This window comes from Zootoca vivipara, chromosome 3 (genome assembly GCF_963506605.1).
Source record: "Zootoca vivipara chromosome 3, rZooViv1.1, whole genome shotgun sequence".
NCBI classification, from domain to species: Eukaryota; Metazoa; Chordata; class Lepidosauria; order Squamata; family Lacertidae; genus Zootoca; species Zootoca vivipara.
Genome location: NC_083278.1, coordinates 518,446 through 538,058, shown reverse-complemented (window position 1 = coordinate 538,058; position 19,613 = coordinate 518,446). Strand labels below are relative to the sequence as shown.

At 44.6% G+C, this 19,613-nt stretch overlaps 1 protein-coding gene across 4 annotated transcripts in view; it reads right to left on the bottom strand.

The window, feature by feature from the left end:
* The window catches only part of PKHD1 (PKHD1 ciliary IPT domain containing fibrocystin/polyductin), a 248,505-nt gene extending 235,080 nt beyond the window's left edge, over positions 1-13,425 (bottom strand). For all 4 annotated transcript variants that reach the window (XM_060272305.1, XM_035110412.2, XM_060272303.1 and 1 more), the window contains exons 1-4: positions 13,368-13,425; positions 11,946-12,023; positions 9,789-9,912; positions 6,215-6,314 (exon numbers count right to left, since the gene is read on the bottom strand). In XM_060272305.1, coding sequence (XP_060128288.1) covers positions 6,215-6,314; positions 9,789-9,912; positions 11,946-12,023; positions 13,368-13,419 — 354 coding nt within the window. In that variant the 5' untranslated portion in view covers positions 13,420-13,425. The remainder of the gene's footprint in view (positions 1-6,214; positions 6,315-9,788; positions 9,913-11,945; positions 12,024-13,367) is intronic.
* Positions 13,426-19,613: the final 6,188 nt, after the last annotated feature.

The following is a 19,613-nucleotide window of genomic DNA, read 5'->3' as shown; positions in this document are numbered from 1 at the left end:
GGCAGCCAGCTGGGGAGGGGTGGAGCCTGATGGGCCTAAGGAATTCTGCAAAATAATGTGCAATCCTAACATTTTTTTCAGGCTGCTTTTTCAGTGACACATTGCTTAGACATTTGTGGAATATTTTTCTAGTTTTGAATATTTTGAATGAATTCTTGGTTGGTGAATAAAATCCTATCTCTTTCCCAAACCTAACTTCATCCAGTCACATTTGCATTCTGCCATTTACTGGTGTTAAAAGCAATTCAAATATTCTCACCTTTCTCAAATATCCAATATATTCATATCCTGTTTTTCAATTATCTATGGTCCAAAATTATAAGAAATTATTCTTGAAATATGTATCAGTGACCTGGTTTGTTAAATGTTATAACTGACATGTGTTCCCACAAATCCTCTGGGAAGAAGCCTTGACCAGAACACATTTCAGCCTTTACGTAATTGCCCCTCCTCTTTGCTTTCTCTGACACCTGACATTCTTTTGCCAGCTGGATTACAGACAATTTCCTCTCCGCAACCCCGGTAGTCACTTTTAGTATATATTACTGAAAGCATTAGCAATGCGGCCTCTCTGTGGTGTGTGGAGAATAGTGAAATTCTTTTGAAAGGCCGTCTGTAATTGGAGCCTTAATTTACTTCTGTTATCCGTAACTGCATTCAGTTCATTTTCAGGCATTTTTTAATAACAATTTTTATTGAGAGTTTTCAACATAAGATACAATAAAAACCAAACTAATCTAAAATAAAAAAGAAAGAAAATAATAATAGTAAAGGAAGGAAGAATGAAAAAACCAATGTGTATATATAATATTAAGCCCTCTATCACTATGAAGGTAAAGGTAAAGGGACCCTGCTCTGGTCCATGGGGTCACGAAGAGTCGGACACGACTAAACGACTAAACAACAACAAAGGGACCCCTGACCATTAGGTCCAGTCGTGACCGACTCTGGGGTTGTGACGCTCATCTCGCTCTATTGGCCGAGGGAGCCAGCGTACAGCTTCCAGGTCATGTGGCCAGCATGACAAAGCCGCTTCTGGTGAACCAGAGCAGCACATGGAAACACCGTTTACCTTCCGGCTGTAGCGGTTCCTATTTATCTACTTGCATTTTGACGTGCTTTCGAACTGCTAGGTTGGCAGGAGCTGGGACCCAGCAACGGGAGCTCACCCCGTTGCAGGGATTCGAACCGCCGACCTTCTGATCAGCAAGCCCTAGGCTCTGTGGTTTAACCCACAGCGCCACCTGCGTCACTATACCTTCATCCTTATTCCACACACAGAAGACTGAACTCTCCCAGCTCCAATCTGGGAGCTTCCTCCTTTTCCCTCAGCCTAACACCCTGAGAAAACATCTATGGCCTGCCTCTCCTCCAGGTTCCTTCATCTCTATCACCCATCCTCATCCATTCCAAATACAAATGGCATTTTAATATTTAGCATTTCTATTATTGTTGTTCCTAAAGTTAATCTGCAAAGATAGTGGAAAGACTGATGTCTGTCAGTGGTGTATAGAAAATGCTGTCTGTCGCTGAATAGTATAGCTGATGATTTCAGGAGTTAGTGACTGGATTAAAATAACCCTTCTCCAACTACAGAGCTGCAAATAAAACGTTTTAAATGTGTTATAAAGTGAAATACTGTATAAAAAATGCGACACTAAGTGGCGAAAGTGAGCTATGCAAAATTTAATGTATTTTTCAAACTTATTTTTAAAAAGCATTTTCACAGGTTTTTTTTAGATGTGTGTAGATTCCACCAAGGGTCGTCTCTCCCCCCAAGTCAGTCAAGTGCAGTTGTAGGGTGGCTGGGCGAGGCGGAGCTGCTTGTTGCTGCTGCCAGTGCTGGGCCTGGTGGCAGCCTGGGCCTGACTCTGCAAGGCACAGGGTGCAATCCACCCCAGCGCCTAGCGGATCAGGGCCTTTGGATGTTGTCAAGGGGCGCAGGGCCCGTCGGCAGTGTCGACCTGGCTCTGCAAGGTGCGAGGTGACGTCTGGTGCTGCTGACTTGCATCTAGTAAATAACTGTCTACTCAGAAGAAAGTTGCACTGAATTCAATGGGCCTTACTCCCAGGTAAGGGTGCGGGGGGGGGGGCTATAGTCTTTCATCTAGGCAGCCAGGGCTCCTCCGGATGACAATATATTTTTGCACCAGATCAGTGAGGGCCACTTGCTTAAAAAAATCCTCCCATATATACAGAACTCCCTCTGTGCCTTTTGGACTATATCTGTAGGTTTCCCCCTCTGCGTCAAATCACTGGGGTCAAATAAGTGTTGCTTACTTTTTATAATGGAAGATAAATCTCCCTCAGGAAGTTCTGGACTCTCCTTCCTTGGAGGTTTCTAAGCAGAGATTGGATGGCCATCTGCTATGGATGCGTTAGTGAAGTTTCCTACATTGCAGGGGGTTTGCACGAGGAAGATGGTTCTATGTTTTGCTGCTTCCACAATATTTCATTATGTTCCTGTCATTTTATGTAATTGCATTTTGTATAAATTATAAAAATTATAAATAAAACTTGTTCTGTTTAGAAAGAAAATATTTAAATAGCTACCTTTCTACCTGCAGAACGGGAGGGGGCATAGGCATAGCCAGGATTTTTGTTAAGGGGGTGGAACCTAAGATTTGTATTGATTTTTACTTGGGGGGGGGCAGCTGTCCCCTGCCTCCCTTGGCTATGCCCATTGGGGGGGGGCACAGGAAGGAAACAAGGTCGGAAGGGGGCCACGGTCAGAATAAGGTTGGGAAACACTGGTTTAAAGTGCACACTGGTTAGTGAAACAAACCAACTTCATAACCCATGAATTTAAGAAGGTTTGCTGTGAAACTGACCAGAGTTTGTTTTATAGCTTGATCTCTGGTTCATACACCACACTAAACAGAGATTCTGTGAAGGCTACAGATTTCAAAAGAGGAAGAGTGGCGAGGAGAGAGAGAGAGAGAGAGAGAGAGAGAGAGAGGAGATTGAAGTTTTATTTTGGTTCACTGCAACTCATGCACAAAACGTTAAACCATAGTTTAGCATTACACCGAAGGTAGCTAATGGTATCTCTACACTGACAACATGAAATCAATAGGTTGTGAACTCTCATTCCTTGGAGGTTTTTAAGCAGAAGTTGAATGGCCCTCTGCCATGGTTGCTTTAGCTGAGATTCCTGCATTACAGGGGGTTGGACTAGATGACCCTTGGGCCCCTTCCAGCTCTAGAATTCTATGATTCTAGATACAAAGGGATGCACACAAACAGTTGCGAGATCAGAGATTCTTTACAAATAAGAATTGAAAAGCAGGCTTTCCGTAAGCTTCCATGATCTAGCGCAACAGGACTGCCTTCCTTTACAGACTCTGCCTCTTGCACTTCTCCCGCTAAGAGGAAGGTGAAGCAATCGGAATACTTAATGAATCTTCTTCTCTTCATGCTGATCATCAGAGGCGTGAGGTCAGCCTCTGACTGCGCTAGCGGGCACAAGCTGTGGGGAGGCAGAGGAGGAAGCGCAAGGAGAGGAAGGCAGTGGCCGCCAGCTGCTTGGAATACCTTCTGCAGGTTTCTCCAGACCTGTCACAGCCAGCAGCTGTCTACGTTTTTACAACTACCACAGAGAGAGAAAATTAATTTTTAATGCGCATGGCTCACAGGTTGTCGTGCCCCCAAACAAAGAGGCAGTGTGTGTTTTATTTCGCTTGGAATGTGTCTCATTAACTACATCCCCTGGTGGTTTTTCATCAGCTCTCTAAGCTAGCTGAACTCCCAAACAACACCTGAGCTTTAATGTGCAATTTGCTGAAACATGGGACTCCTCATGCTTGATGCTGCAGAAAACCCTTGGTTGCACTTGTACACAACATGGTAAATGTTCTGGCTCATTGGCAAGCAGAGACAGCTGAGTGAGCAAAAGGCAAGCTTATTGTCTATTCCCAAACCGCACATATCTCACCAGCCTTAGTGCCATTCCAGGCTGGTGTTGCAGTGACAGAAAGCTCATACACACTGCCAGTTTACCAAATATTCTTCCACACCTCAAGTACAGAGAAATTTCCGTTAGCTCTTGGCAGAATGACCAAACTGCTCTTGTCCCAGGGAATTGAGGTCATTTGTATCAACTCACCAAGCGGCAAGAGTGATTTTATAATGACCGCTCCCCACATCAAATGGGGGTCGCCTTTTGAGTGGTTGCGCACAGCCCCCCAGATCCCAGTACTTCAGGCTGGCTTCATCCTCCCCAGGCTGGATACCTACCTCAGCCAATCACCCAATCCCACTTGGGGAGGCGTTGCCAGGGGATCCGCCAGGTAAGGGGAGGGACCGCCCTGCCCACACAACAGAAGGTGAATCTTACTTGTGAAGCATCAGTTGGCTCCAGAGCATCTCCCACCCTGACCTCCCTCAGTTAAGTCTTCTTTTGCAGGTTAACCTCTTCTCCACAGGTATGCAGGCGCTGCTACGTCAGGGTCGCTGTTGAAGGGCCGGAAAGGAATTTTCCTGCATTGGCAGGTTTTGCCTTTCCCGTAGCAAAACGTCACAACTTTGGTGGTTTCAGGCCTTGGGCGGAATCTTTAGTCTATCTTCTTAAATGGGGGGGGGCGTGAAGCGGTGACCCATGCCCCCCTTGCGGAGGTGATCCCAGGGTTCCCCATTAAAGGGTTCTTAAGTGGGGAGGCATTGGCCATATGCCAAGAGGTTGTCATTGCTCTCCTCTCCAACAGCGGCAAAAGAGCTCTCTGCTTGAACATATGTTCTCCAGAGCCAACCCAACCCCCCCACATTCTGGATAACCCTGAAGTCTCCCAGATCCCCGGCTGGGGACTGGGAAGGATAAACTCCCAATGCCGGAGCCAAGGTCTCCCTACATCTGAAACCTAATAAAGTTGTGGCCAATTTTAATCCCATAGCACGTTGCCTTGAGTCATTATTCCACTTGGGGGTCGCCCGGGGTTGGGGGGACTCCGCCTGTCCATGCAATTCAAGTCCAGATATTTAATAAGACCGGTTGCCTGTTTCAGTTTGCTGAAACCACAAGAGACGGGTGCTCTGGGCATCTTTGACTGGTCTTATGAATGTTGTGGTTGTGCCATGGCAAATGCTCAGAAGTGTATGCTCCTGAGTTAAAGTGGTATGGAAAATAAGTCCCGGCTGTCACCAAGCCTGCATGTGGCCCTGATCACATGTTACATGCTAACCAACATATCAACATGGAGGAATATCAAAAAGATATTCCTTTTGTTCTCACCGGGACTAAATGAATTGTCAAGTAAGAAGAGTGTGAATGCATAGGCTGTATGAGAATGAACTGGGTACAGATTAAGCATTCGCCTCCTCCTGCACCCTGTATTCCTTCCAGTCCATGAGAGCAAGTTCCACTCCTATTCACAAGGTGTAATAATAATAATAATAATTTATTATTTATACCCCGCCCATCTGGCCGGGTTCCCCCAGCCACTCTGGGCGGCTTCCAAAAAAACAGAAATTCTAAAATACAGAAATCCATCAAACATTAAAAGCTTCCCTAAACAGGGCTGCCTTGAGATGCCTTCTAAAGGTCTGGTAATTGTTCTCTTTGACCTCTAGTGGGAGGGCATTCCACAGGGTGGGTGCCACTACCGAGAAGGCCCTCTGCCTGGTTCCCTGTAACTTGGCTTCTCGTAATGAGGGAACCGCCAGAAGGCCCTCGGAGCTGGACCTCAGTGTCCGGGCAGAACGATGGGGGTGGAGACGCTCCTTCAGGTATACCGGACCGAGGCCGTTTAGGGCTTTAAAGGTCAACACCAACACTTTGAATTGTGCTCGGAAACGTACTGGGAGCCAATGTAGGTCTTTTAGGACCGGTGTTATGTGATCTCGGCGGCCGCTCCCAGTCACCAGTCTAGCTGCCGCATTCTGGATTAGTTGTAGTTTCCGGGTCACCTTCAAAGGTAGCCCCACGTATGTCAAGGTTATCTTCCTCTGCCGTGCTTGCCAATGCCTCATGCTTTGCACCATCACTTGTACTGCAAAGCTTAAGTAGTCAAGGAGTTAAAAGGTACATTCAATGTGCCAGTGAGCCTGGGCACCGCATAAATACAAGAATGAGCTAGGCTAAGACTCAGAGCTAGCTCTAAATGTCTAAATTCTACCCTGCATTGAAACCATTATTTCTAACCATGTATTAATGGCCCATGTCCTGTGGTCTGGCTACTGGACTGCTACTAATCACACGTCGACCCGCTTGAATACATACCTGAAATGTGCAGTTGTCGCATTGCAGCTCCTTCGTGTTGTTGATCATTTGCCCATTCAGGGTGAAGTGGAGCTGGTAGCGTCCCCCCCACTGTGAAGCCCTTCAACGGAAATAAGAAGAGCAAAGGATAGCTAGCAAGCGGCATGAGAGAGACTGGGGATCACCTTACTCAGATGTGAAGTTTAATATTGAATCGGAAGAAAGAAACGAGGCAGCCATGTTTTCTCCCACCCAGTTCCCACCCATCTTGTCATTAACTCCCCTGCGTCTTCTGTAGGAGAAAAACAAACAGGGTTCAGAACAGCAGAGAAGGAAGGCCTGGGAGGAGAAGGGCATGGACCATGGAGAAGAAAACATGGCTGCCTCATTTCCCGGGTGCTTCACTGATATAATATAGTCTGTGGAGAGCAACCTGGGAATGCTAATAGAGCCTGAGGGAGGAAGGTAGTAGGGGGTGGGATTGCAGAATAGGACTAGGTCTGTCAACTTCTATTTTATGCCATCTGAGAACCAGGACTTTCTAAACTTACATAAAATTCAATTAACTCCACCGCCACCACTTTGCAAATTCAAGAGGTGATATAGGGTTGCAAACCTTTTTTCTAGAAATAGGGCTGTGTCTTTAGCAGTTAATGGCATGTAGTCATTGAACGGGTAAAGCTTTTCCTCAACAGATGTACAGTTGCGTGCTCAGACCCAGAGACCTCCCCCCTAAATAAATTCACACTTGACTCAAATTTTAGTTTGGTTTTTGGCAGAATTTAGGCCACAAATTTATTGATTACAGAAAGTGAGTGGCTGCATAGGCTCTGGTTCGACTAGCTCCCTGCACCCTTGCACCCTTGCAGGTAGCGCTGACCCAGAGCTCTATCATAGGTCAGTCAAGTGTGAACACCTGGATAGGTGGAAAGCCGGGGACAGGCTATGTCTGCCACCCAAATGTTCCCCTGAACTCAGGCACGGGCACAACCCCCTCTCAGGGGGGTCCCCGGATTCCTTTAACGGAATACCCTTCACATAGGGATGGCGAGAGTGTTCTCCCATCCCTATTACTTGAACCAGTGCCTATCCGCAACCTTACAAGTTGTGACGATTTGCTACGCGGCAGGCGAAACCCAAATGGCACCAGCCAATCAGCGAAGTGGGGAAAATTCCTGCCGTGCCCCTGTCCCAACAACACACGACACACAACAGCATAGCAAGGTCAAGTGCAAAAGCCCTAAAAGTAGGGAGAGGTGGGTGGGTGTTCTGATGCACAAGCTGAAAGAGGAAGCTCTGGGTCATGTGCATGGGTATATATAGGTCCATTGATCCGTTTGGACTGCGCCCCATTGGCCAGATTGAACCCAACATCGAGGGACCTACCAATTGGGTGTTGTGGCTGACCAATCGTACCCACCCACAACACAGGGGATCGGTCTCCAGGTCTCACCACAACATGTGCCCTCTTTGAGGACACGATTAACATGAAAATCTTCACCTTCTGGATTTCTGCTCATTATGTGGCTTTTAAAAGAAAAACTGTTCTCCCAGAAAAACGGTGGTGTGATATTTTCACTGGAGAGTTGGGGGAGGAGAGTGGGGAAGAATAGTGCAGGAGACAGCTGCAAATTGCCACCCAAGTGCAGCGGGTCAAAGTTTTAACTTAGTAATAATTATCCAGAAACCCAGTCTTTAATCTTAAGCTTTTCTCTCTCTTTCTCTTCACACAGGTATGCACCACACTTGTTAATCATTGTCGTTAACATTTTAAATTCTGATTTCCTGCTTGGCACTTGGTGAAATCCTTGTTATGGTCTGGAATATAAACTAATGCAACTTTTTCTAATGCAACTTTTTCTTTTATCATCCACATATACTTTTCCTATTAAAGTCCCTGTCTGATAAAAATTAATAAATTCACAACCAAGCCATAAAAGCAAGGGGTACATGACTCTCATTGGTGTATCTTTCTAATATTACAGCTACACTAGGGTGTCAAGCATTTTGAAGATCTAAATAGACTTGAAATGTTCTTTAAATGGAAAGGCAATGACTTCTGCTTAATTAAAAACTGGGAGGTAACGAAGTATTTAAACCAGTATTTAAAGCTGGTGTTTCAAACAAAGGCTGGTGCCAAGAGGCTTGCAATAAGCCCTGAAGAACAAGTTTATTCAGGACTTTTTGAGTAAAAAATGAAATGCTGGTACTCTTATCTTAATATACTAAGGGTGCCAGCAAAAAATGGCACCAAAAATGAGGTGCTGATAGCAGCGAGTATGGTCACACACAAAAACAGTGAGGTTTTATAGACATAGACAGACAGACTCTGTCCTTCAAACATGCCCATGGTAGCTGACAACAGTAACAAGTATAGATACTGTATATAGAAAATTAACAGTACAACCCTATGGTATATCTTCAGAAGGACTGCAACTGAAAATAAGTAAGCAATGTAGGTCCATTCCCATGACCTACAAGAGCCCATTGTAATAATAATAATAATAAATTTTATTTATACCCAGCCCTCCCCTGCCAGGGCCGGGCTCAGGGCGGCTAACGCCGAATATAAATTACAATAAAACGTAATAGAGAAAAAGAAAAAAAGAAGAAACAATTAAAATATGGCTTAAAATACGGCTTAAAATGCAGACTCATTTTAGTAGTACCGTGGTGCCTCGCAAGACTAATTTAATTCGTTCCGCGAGTCAATTTGTTTTGCGAAAAATTCATCTTGCGAATTGCGGTTTCCCATAGGAATGCATTGAAGTTTCTTTTTTTGCCCACAGGAACACATTAATTAAATTTCAATGCATTCCTATGGGAAACCGCAATTCGCAAGATGAATTTTTCACAAAACGAATTCATCTTGCGAGTCACCATCAGATCGCAAGACACATTCATCTTGCGAAAAATTCATCTTGCAGGGCATTCGCCTTGCGAGGTACCACTGTAGCCCATAAATCAAGACCATAAAGGGAGGAAACATCAGCTCTTCACCCGAGCCAGCTATCCATGCTGGTCCTACATGGACCAGCAAAAAAGCCAAGGGAAAATTTATATACCAAATCCCATATAAGGGGTCAGAGTGAGTCCAAGCCGAAGGCCAGGCGGGTCAGCTCCATCTTGCAGGCCTTGTGGAAAGATGTCAAATCCCACAGGGCTCTGGTCTCTTGTGACAGAGCATTCCACCAAGTTGGGGCCAGTGTTGAAAAGGCCCTGGCCCTAGTTGAGACCAATCTTAACCTCCTTGAGGCTCGGGATCTCCAAAGTGTTGTTATTTATGGACCTTAAGGTCCTCCTCACATATATCAACAGACTTCTTCTCAAACATGGTTTTGGGATGGTGTGAGTCCACTATCCCTTCTTGGCCAACAGGAAATATTTTAACCAGAAAGACATATACATATATCCTAGGTAGCCAGACTGGTGCTTCCCAGATGTTGGGTGCTAAGTCCCATTAGACCCAGCCAGGGAAATGGTGTGGGATGATGGGTCCTGCAGTTCAGTATCTGGATGGCTCCAGACTGACTAATCTGGATCTCTACTATTGTGCTCTGCCCCTGATAATAGCACTGCAAAGAACCTTCCTTACCTTGTTTGGCATTTTGTGGTGGACAGATCAAAACTGACAGGCTGAATGTCACACAGTACTGTAGGCAGCACGGAATTCAAGAGCGACACTTCCAGGTGAGACCAATTGATAGGATGTGAGAGGCCTAATGGTGGGCAACCAAATGACAAGCAAACACAGCAACATTTTAAGGCACAGAACATTAAATGGAATAAACACTGATCTCCTATCTGGCAATATGTGCAGGGTATTGTGCAAAACAGCACCATCATATATCACAATCCAGACACTTCCAAGCCCTTAAAAAATTCTGTGCCTTTTCCAATTTACAATATCCTTTTTGATGGCAGCTAACGGATTGAGGTTGAATCCTGACAAGGCAGAAGTACTGTTCTTCAGGGACAGGGGGCGGGCAGGTGTGGGGGATTCCCTGGTCCTGAATGGGGCAACTGTGCCCCTGAAGGACCAGGTGCGCAGCCTGGGAGTCATTCTGGACTCACAGTTGTCCATGGAGGCGCAGGTCAATTCTGTGTCCAGGGCGGCTGTCTATCAGCTCCATCTGGTACGCAGGCTGAGACCCTACCTGCCCGCAGACTGTCTCGCCAGAGTGGTGCGTGCTCTAGTTATCTCTCGCTTGGACTACTGCAACGCACTCTATGTGGGGCTACCTTTGAAGGTGACCCGGAAACTACAACTAATCCAGAATGCGGCAGCTAGACTGGGGACTGGGAGCGGCCACCGAGACCACATAACACCGGTCTTGAAAGACCTACATTGGCTACCAGTACATTTCCAAGCACAATTCAAAGTGTTGGTGCTGACCTTTAAACCCCTAAACGGCCTCAGCCCAGTATACTTAAAGGAGCGTCTCCACCCCCATTGTTCTACCCAGACACTGAGGTCCAGCGCCGAGGGCCTTCTGGTAGTTCCCTCACTGCGAGAAGCAAAGTTACAGGGAACCAGGCAGAGGGCCTTCTTGGTAGTGGCACCCGCCCTGTGGAACGCCCTCCCACCAGAGGTAAAAGAGAAAAACAACTATATGACATTTGGAAGACATCTGAAGGCAGCCCTGTTTAGGGAAGTTTTTAATGACTGATGTTTTAATGTATTTTTTACATTTTCTTGGAAGCCACCCAGAGTGGCTGAGGAAACCCAGCCAGATGGGCGGGGTAGAAATAAATTTATTATTATTATTATTATTATTATTATTATTATTATTATTATTATTGGCAACTAGAACTGTACACAGTACTCCAAGTGCTGTTATACCATAGATTTGTATGGCATTATGATATCGGCAGTTTTATTTTCAGTTTTCCTAATTATCCTTTGCATGGAATTAGCCTTTTTCACAGCTCCTGCACACCAGGTCAACGCTTTCATCAAGCTGCTGGTCTCATTCCTGGTCAGACACTGCCAGTTTGGACTCCTTGAGCATACAGGGGAATATTTGGGGTACAATGCGGATCACTTTACATATGTTTACAATGAATTTTATTTGCCTCTTGTCATGGGACATGAGGATACATCATCTTGTGCATCACTAATGGTGAAAGAGGAGGAAGCAGAGAATAGGGGGGAAATGGCCAGTTCTCACAATGGAAGGATATAAGAAGTGGATTCTCCTAAGGATCTGTATTGGAGCCTGTGCTTTTTAACTTGCTCATAAATGACCTGGAGTTAGGGGTGGGCAGTGAAATAGACAAGTTTGCTGGTATCAAGGTGTTCAAGGCAGTTTTAAAGAGAGAGAGAGACTATGAGGAGCAGCTCAATGAGGATGTTGTGGCAGCTGTGGAAGAGTGGGTTTAAAGTTAGGAATCATTAATGAAGGGACTGAAAATAAAATTATCAATATACTAATGCCATTTTAGGAATCAACAGTGCAACTGCATTTAGAATACTTTGCTTTCCCATTGTCTCTCTTCGAGGATTATGTGGGCTGACACACATGAGCAGTAATTAAAGTGTGCTTCTTGCTTTAAAACTATTGTTTTCATCCACATGCAAATTTAATCAGCAGATGAATTGATAAATTACCATTGGTTGACAAAATCACACATGATTAATCTACTAACATTTTCTTTTTTAAAAAAAATGGGTTGAGGCGCTACAAAGAGCAGATAGTCTTTTTTTGCATAGAAATACCACCGACAGTTTCTGCGGGTTTCCAAAATCTACCCTCATATCTCAGTGTGATCCAGGTTCCTCCGCCAATGCTGCCTTCCTTTGGCTCCATGGTTACCTTTGCCAACGTAACTATAAAAAAAACCCACACATGCAATGAATTATATAATGGTACAACAAATCGCTTTCCTTCTTAAAATGATAATCTATTTGTAAAGGCCTTTCGGAGCATATGGATGCAGACTGAGCAGAACTGGGAGATCGTGAAAGGTTTGTGAATGTCTCTTCCTATTAAAGAGACTCCTGCGAGTTCCATACAGTGGTACCTCGGTTTATGAACACAATTGGTTCCGGAAGTCTGTTCATAAACTGAAGCATTCATAAACTGAAGCGAACTTTCCCATTGAAAGTAATGGAAAGTGGATTAATCTGTTCCAGACGGGTCCGCGGAGTACTCAACCTGGAGCGTACTTAACCCGAATCATGGGTGTAATTGGTTCCGGAAGTCTGTTCATAAACTGAAGCATTCATAAACTGAAGCGAACTTTCCCATTGAAAGTAATGGAAAGTGAATTAATCCGTTCCAGATGGGTCTGCGGCGTTCGTAAACCAAAAATTCATAAACCGAGGTGTTCATAAACCGAGGTTCCACTGTACCTCCCTCTGAAAAAAACAAAGGCCTGCTGGACTTGATACAATGGAGGCAGCAACGCTGGTTGTCTTTGCAGCCCTCACTGCCACGTGGCAGGCCTGATAAGGAACCTGAGCACATGCTTGGTCAGCTCCTGAGTGAGATATATGCCCCTCACAGTCCAGTCCTTGCCCAGTCCATTTCATCAACTGCAGCTCCTCAGTATACCAAAGGGAAAAACAGACTCCGCAGTGTAGGAGAATGCACTCAGGAGAGATCGTGCCCATGGCCTTACGAGCCTCCCCATTCCATAGCGGAACTAGGGCCTCAGCAGGATCTCGGGCTCTTTCCCCTGGGCAGGGGGTGGACCCAGAGCAGCCAAGAATCTCCCCAGCTCACATTTTTTTTAAAGAAAAATATTTACGTAGGGCTGCAATAAGCAAAACACATATACTATTGGTCACAAAAACATGCTTCAGCAAACTCAGGCATACAGTACTGAGCATCCCTTAAATATAGCAGCATATTTCCTTATTAAAGAGTATTTGATCTAGTGTGATATCATAATTGCACATGCTTCAAAAGTAATGGGGATGGTTTACTTCACGTTTTAGTTAACAACAAATTATTTGCTATTGCAACTGAATACATGCTGAGGCAGGAAAGAAGGTCGCTAATTGGAAGCTTAGAATTTATTGTTATTATTTATTAAATTTGTATAGCAGACTGACTAAGGCAAATTTGACAGGCCAAGCTGGTGAAAGAATTTCTATAAAGCATACAGGCAAACTCTTATCTCTTTGCCATGGTGCTGATGCTCAGTAGTGCAGCTTGATAAGGCTCACCTCCAAAGAACAGCAGGAATGCCTCAATAAAGGATGGCATCAGAAACTCCATCTCTAACCTCTTTCGACAATAGACTTTCTCATTGAGATCACTGCCTCATTCATAATCAGAGCTCAGAGGGTTGGTTCTCTCACATGTATTCCCTGCAAAAGAAACATGTCTTATATGCTGTTTTTCTTTATTAATATTAAAGACCTTTGGGGCAAACAGCTTGATGCCCAGAAGACATTTCATTACCAATTCAGAATTATTCTTCTTAAGAGCATCTACGGACCAATTCTGAATTACTACACGGAACAAAAAAAAAAAAAAACCAGCCTGAAAGAAAGCTTTTGTATTATCTTAATCAGAATATATGGGAGATGGGAGATGATAGATCAGGGGTCAGCAAACTTTTTCAGCAGGGGGCCGGTCCACTGTCCCTCAGACCTTGTGGGGGGCCGGACTAAATTTTGAAAAATAATATGAACGAATTCCTATGCCCCACAAATAAGCCAGAGATGCATTTTAAATAAAAGGACACATTCTACTCATATAAAAACACCAGGAAGGCCCCACAAATAACCCAGAGATGCATTTTAAATAAAAGGACACATTCTACTCATGTAAAAACATGCTGATTCCCGGACTGTCTGCGGGCCGGATTTAGAAGGCGATTGGGCCGCATCCAGTCGCCGGGCCTTAGTTTGGGGGATCCCTGTGATAGATGATAGATAGATAGATAGATAGATAGATAGATAGATAGATAGATAGATAGATAGATATATGATATGATATGATAGATATGATATAGATAGATGATAGATGATGATAGATAGATAGATAGATAGATAGATAGATAGATAGATAGATAGATAGATGATAGATAGATAGATAGATAGATAGATAGATAGATAGATATAGATGATAGACAGACAGACAGACAGACAGATATCTGTTACCACATCCTTTGCATGAGTGAGTGTATGTGTGTGTGTGTGAGAGAGAGAGAGAGAGAGAGAGAGAGAGAGAGAGAGAGAGAGAGAGAGAGAGAGAGAGATCTACTCTGCTGGTAGATTTAAGCTCCTATTTAAGGTGCTGTGTTTGGAGGTCATCTGCTGAGGGCACGGGTGCCCACTTTGCCATCAGAAGTGAGGTGTGGCAACTGGATAGGAGGCTTTTCCAGCTCCCATGCCCGGTTTGTGGAACTCTCTTCCCAAGGGGGAACATCTTTGTTATCATTCAAGGATGAGGTCCAAACATTTGTGTTCACCTAGGCTTCAGTTATATTGGCTGATTTGAACTGAATGTTGTATTCTGCCATTTTGTTTTTCTTTTTGTTACATTATAATTACATGAATGCTAGTACCTCATACAGTACTTGGTGGGGATGCGGAGAAGGCCTTCTCAGTGGTGGCTCCTCCCAGGAAACCTTGGAACTCCCTTCCTGGAGAAGCCAGTCTGGCTCCCACCTTATACTTCTGTCAGCAGATGAAGATCTTGTTCCAGCAGGCTTTGGGGAACTGACTGCTTTTAAGGAAAGGACTGGTGCTGTGAGGTTTTTGTTGTAATTATCTATATTGTTTTCATATATAATTCAGAGAGAGAGAGAGAGAATGAGAGTTTCAATTCTTTTAATGTTTGATTGTTTTTTATTGATTGTGGGGTTTCCCCCCTCCTATGTTTTTAGCTGCTCTTATTAGATCTGGACCCAGGTGGCGCTGTGGTTAAACCACTGAGCCTAGGGCTTGCTGATCAGAAGGTTGGCGGTTCGAATCCCTGTGACGGGGTGAGCTCCCGTTGCTCGGTCCCAGCTCCTGCCAACCTAGCAGTTCGAAAGCACGTCAAAATGCAAGTAGATAAATAGGAACCGCTACAGCGGGAAGGTAAACGGCGTTTCCATGTGCTGCTCTGGTTTGCCAGAAGCGGCTTTGTCATGCTGGCCACATGACCTGGAAGCTATACGCCAGCTCCCTCGGCCAATAATGCGAGATGAGCGCGCAACCCCAGAGTCGGTCACGACTGGACCTAATGGTCAGGGGTCCCTTTACCTTTACCTTATTAGATCTGTAAGCTGCCTTGAGTCCCTGTCAGGGAAAAAGGCAGGATATAAATGAAAATATGGGTAGGTGCTTTAACAATAGGTATTATTTTAAAGAAACATTTGGAGATAAAGTTATATAGTTAATTTATAATTTAATTAAAAACAAACAGATCTCACAATTGGGAGCGAAATCAAGTAGACCAGCTGATGGGGAACAGCAGTGTGCAGCGGCATGGCATGGCATGGCATGGAGGAGCCGGGGGGGGCATAATAGTAGTAGTAGTAATTTATTATTTATACCCCGCCCATTTGGCTGGGTTTCCCCAGCCACTCTGGGCGGCTTCCAACAGAAAAATTAGAATACACTAATTTCTTAAAGATTAAAAGCTTCCCTAAACAGGGCTGCCTTCAGGCACCATCACTGTCTTCTTTTCAGCACCTGCTTAAAGTATTTTTCTTTATGCAAACCTATCCAGATATGCATATATTTTAAAAGTTTCTTAATACTTGCTTTTAGCTGTTTTACTGACAATTTAAATATTTCTTCTAAGCCACTTCAATGTTTTGTTACAATCAAACAGTATAGACATTTTGTTAGGCAAACAGACAGACAGATAGACTGGTCCTCCCCGAGATAGATCTGCAACAAACAAGCATTTTCTCAATATGCCGTAATCACCAGTGAGTTTATATGCTTCAAAATTCTGCTATTTCATACCTTTATAGTGCTTGTTCCTCCTCCAGTTTTCTGATCCAATAATTAGACAGTGGTATGCAGAGTTTCAAAATTAACCATTTTCAAAGTCCTATAATTTAGTTCTGTTCCATTGTTTCAACTGGTACTGGAAGATGGATTTTTTTTAAATAGCCAACAATAGCTTTTGCTTTTCCAGAAACTGGAAAAAGCTGTGCTGTAACTAAAACTAGTGTGTGACCAATCTGAATGCTTGGGATAGCAGGGGTGTGGGTGATTTTTCTAGGGGCAAGCTTACTTATTAACGTAAGCTACTTATGCTATTAAGCCAGCTTGCCACAAGCCTTTTTTTCATGGTGATACGGAAGTAGCTTGGAACATTTCTCTTAATCTTATTTAATAATTTTAGAGAAAGAAAAAAACCCGCCATTTGAAATATACATTCTACCTTTTTTTTAAATTTCCCACAATATAAGCAATTGTCATTTTACAGTCCTTTAGTTTTGAGGACTATTCTACATGTGAGGAACATATAGATGATTCGTAGGTTTCCGCAATCTGGTATCCTCTAGATTTTTTGCTCTACAACCTCCCATCATGTCTTCTCATGCTGGCTGGCATTAATGGGAGATGTAGTCCAACATATCTGAAGGGCATCAGGTTGAGGAAGGGTTATTCAACGCAGCGCTGGAGTCCCCACAGCCAACAGCTCCTTGCTCGGCCATCTTATTGCTGATACAATATGCTGCCCAGACTGCCCCCCCTCCCCCAAAAAGATTTTGCTTGAAATGTTTGTGATCCCATAATAGATTGGGAAGAAGAAGAAGAAGAAGAAGAAGAAGAAGAAGAAGAAGAAGAAGAAGAAGAAGAAGAAGAAGAAGAAGAAGAAGAAGAAGAAGAGTAGTAGTTTGGATTTGATATCCCGCTTTATCACTACCCTAAGGAGTCTCAAAGTGGCTAACATTCTCCTTTCCCTTCCTCCCCCCCAACAAACACTCTGTGAGGTGAGTGAGGCTGAGAGACTTCAGAGAAGTGTGACTAGCCCAAGGTCACCCAGCAGCTGCATGTGGAGGAGCGGAGACACGAACCCGGTTCCCCAGATTATGAGTCTACCACTCTTAACCACTACACCACACTGGCTCTCATGGAAGAAGAGTTCAGCAAGGTGCTTCATGCTTCAACTAGAAAGAGACCCACCTGCAAGCCTGGCTGATAGAAAACCAACAGGTGTCCTCTGTACCTGGTAGTGGTGAGACTGACAGACTGCGGGGAAAGGACATAAGGGTGACTGGCACACCAGTAAGAGTAAGGTAGGAGAAGGCAGGGCTGGCTCAAGACATTTTGGCATCTGAGGTGAACAACTAAATGGTACTCCTCCCATCAGTTGAGATGAGAGGGGGAGTGAAGATCAGCATCAGAACTAAAGGGGGAATTGAAGATCCACATGGGACTTGGAGGGTGGGATGAAGATCAGCAATGGAATGGAAGGGGAGAGTGAAGATCAGCCTAGGAGAGGAGAAGGAGGAAATGGTGCTGGAGGAGAGGAGGTGGCGGCGGCAGAGGCAGAAGCAGGGTGATCTGCTGCCCCTCCCAGGGGGTCCCTATCTGCCATCTGCGGTGGCTGCCTCACCCTGCTTCATAGGCTCTGGGAGAAGGAATATACAGTAACAGGATTTTAACAGTCAGTCTTATATAAGCTTCTGTGTTTGCAAGGAACTGCCGATTATAATGATAATGTTATAAATGCAAGCCTGTGTCTTAAAGAAGAAGAAGAGTTTGGATTTGATATCCCGCTTTATCACTACCCAAAGGAGTCTCAAAGCAGCTAACATTCTCCTTTCCCTTCCTCCCCCACAACAAACACTCTGTGAGGTGAGTGGGGCTGAGAGACTTCAGAGAAGTGTGACTAGCCCAAGGTCACCCAGCAACTGCATGTGGAGGAGTGGAGACACAAACCCGGTTCCCCAGATTACGAGTCTACCACTCTTAACCACTACACCACACTGGCTCTCCAGTGTGGCACATTTGTACGCGAAACCATAATCATGGAGATGGGTAAGGAAGAACCAGAATGCCATAATCACTAACAGATTGTCTCGGGGATAGTTCAGTCAGTAGGGCAGGAGGCTCTTAATATCAGGGTCATGGGTTCGAGCCCCATGTTGGGCAAAAGATTCCTGCATTGCAGGGGGTTGGAGAAGATGACCCTCAGGGTCCCTTCCAGTCCGACAGTTCTATCATTCTATGATTCTAACAGGTCCATTGGGGAGGAGCAACTGGTGCAATTTTCAGCCATGCAGTAACGCAGCAGGGCAGGAGGATACTAGAAATAGTTCCAAGAGTATAAAAATCAGAATCTAAAGGAAATGCGGGTGGCGCTGTGGTCTAAACCACAGAGCCTAGGGCTTGCAGATCAGAAGGTCAGCGGTTCGAATCCCCACGGTGGGGTGAGCTCCTGTTGCTCGGTCCCTGCTCCTGCCAACCTAGCAGTTCGAAAGCACACCAAAAAGTGCAAGTAGATAAATAGGTACCACTCTGGCAGGAAGGTAAACGGCGTTTCCATGCACTGCTCTGGTTCGCCAGAAGCGGCTTAGTCATGCTGGCCACATGACCTGGAAGCTGTACGCCAGCTCCCTTGGCCAATAACGCGAGATGAGTGCCGCAACCCCAGAGTCATCTGCGACTGGACCTAACGGTCATGGGTCCCTTTACCTTTAGCATTAACAGATCCATTGGGGAGGAGCAACTGGCACAAGGCAGGAGGATACAAGAAATAGTTCAAAGAATCTAAAGGAAAACAAGTGGGCATTTAAAGAGCCGCCCCAAAACAGCTCCATCCACATTTCGAAAGGGGGGAAATGGACGCCTTGATTTCAGTGGAAAATAAGTTTTCAAAAATCACACCATATGATTGGGAGCTTTTGAGGCACAAGGTGGCAGTGCTGAGCCACTGAAGAACTGGAGAGATAGTCTGTGCACTGCAGCCAAGCTTTGTTTTGCTTAAACCTAATTCCTATACAGTGCCTAGTGGTGAGGTGTTGGGATTTATGTTTGTTTGTTTGTTTGGTGCATTCCTTTGCCAGTAAATTCTTCTTGTTATTGCACTCCATCAGGCAGGAAATGCTGGCCACTTTCGGATTTGGAGGGGGAAATGGCAGTTGTTTATAGCTAAGCTACCGCCATCATTTACTGGAATGGGCACAGATCAGACAAGGGTTTCTCCTCTCTCTCCTGTTCAGTCTCAGTATTGGAGTGCTGACTCAAAAAGTGCATTCATTAATCTAAAATAAATCCAAATTATTAGGGATTAATGGAGATGAATAGGGGGGAAAGGAATATTACAATATCTAAACAGAGAGAGAACAGGATTCACTATCTTGGCATTTTAGTGGATAATAAAGTTAATAAATTAATTGAGCATAATTAAGCACCAGTTGAAAAATAGTCAGAGGTAGATGAAATATCTAATGTATTGCTACAGTGAGTTGAGATTAAACTTCTGCAAAGGTTTTTGTTCATGCTGTTAGT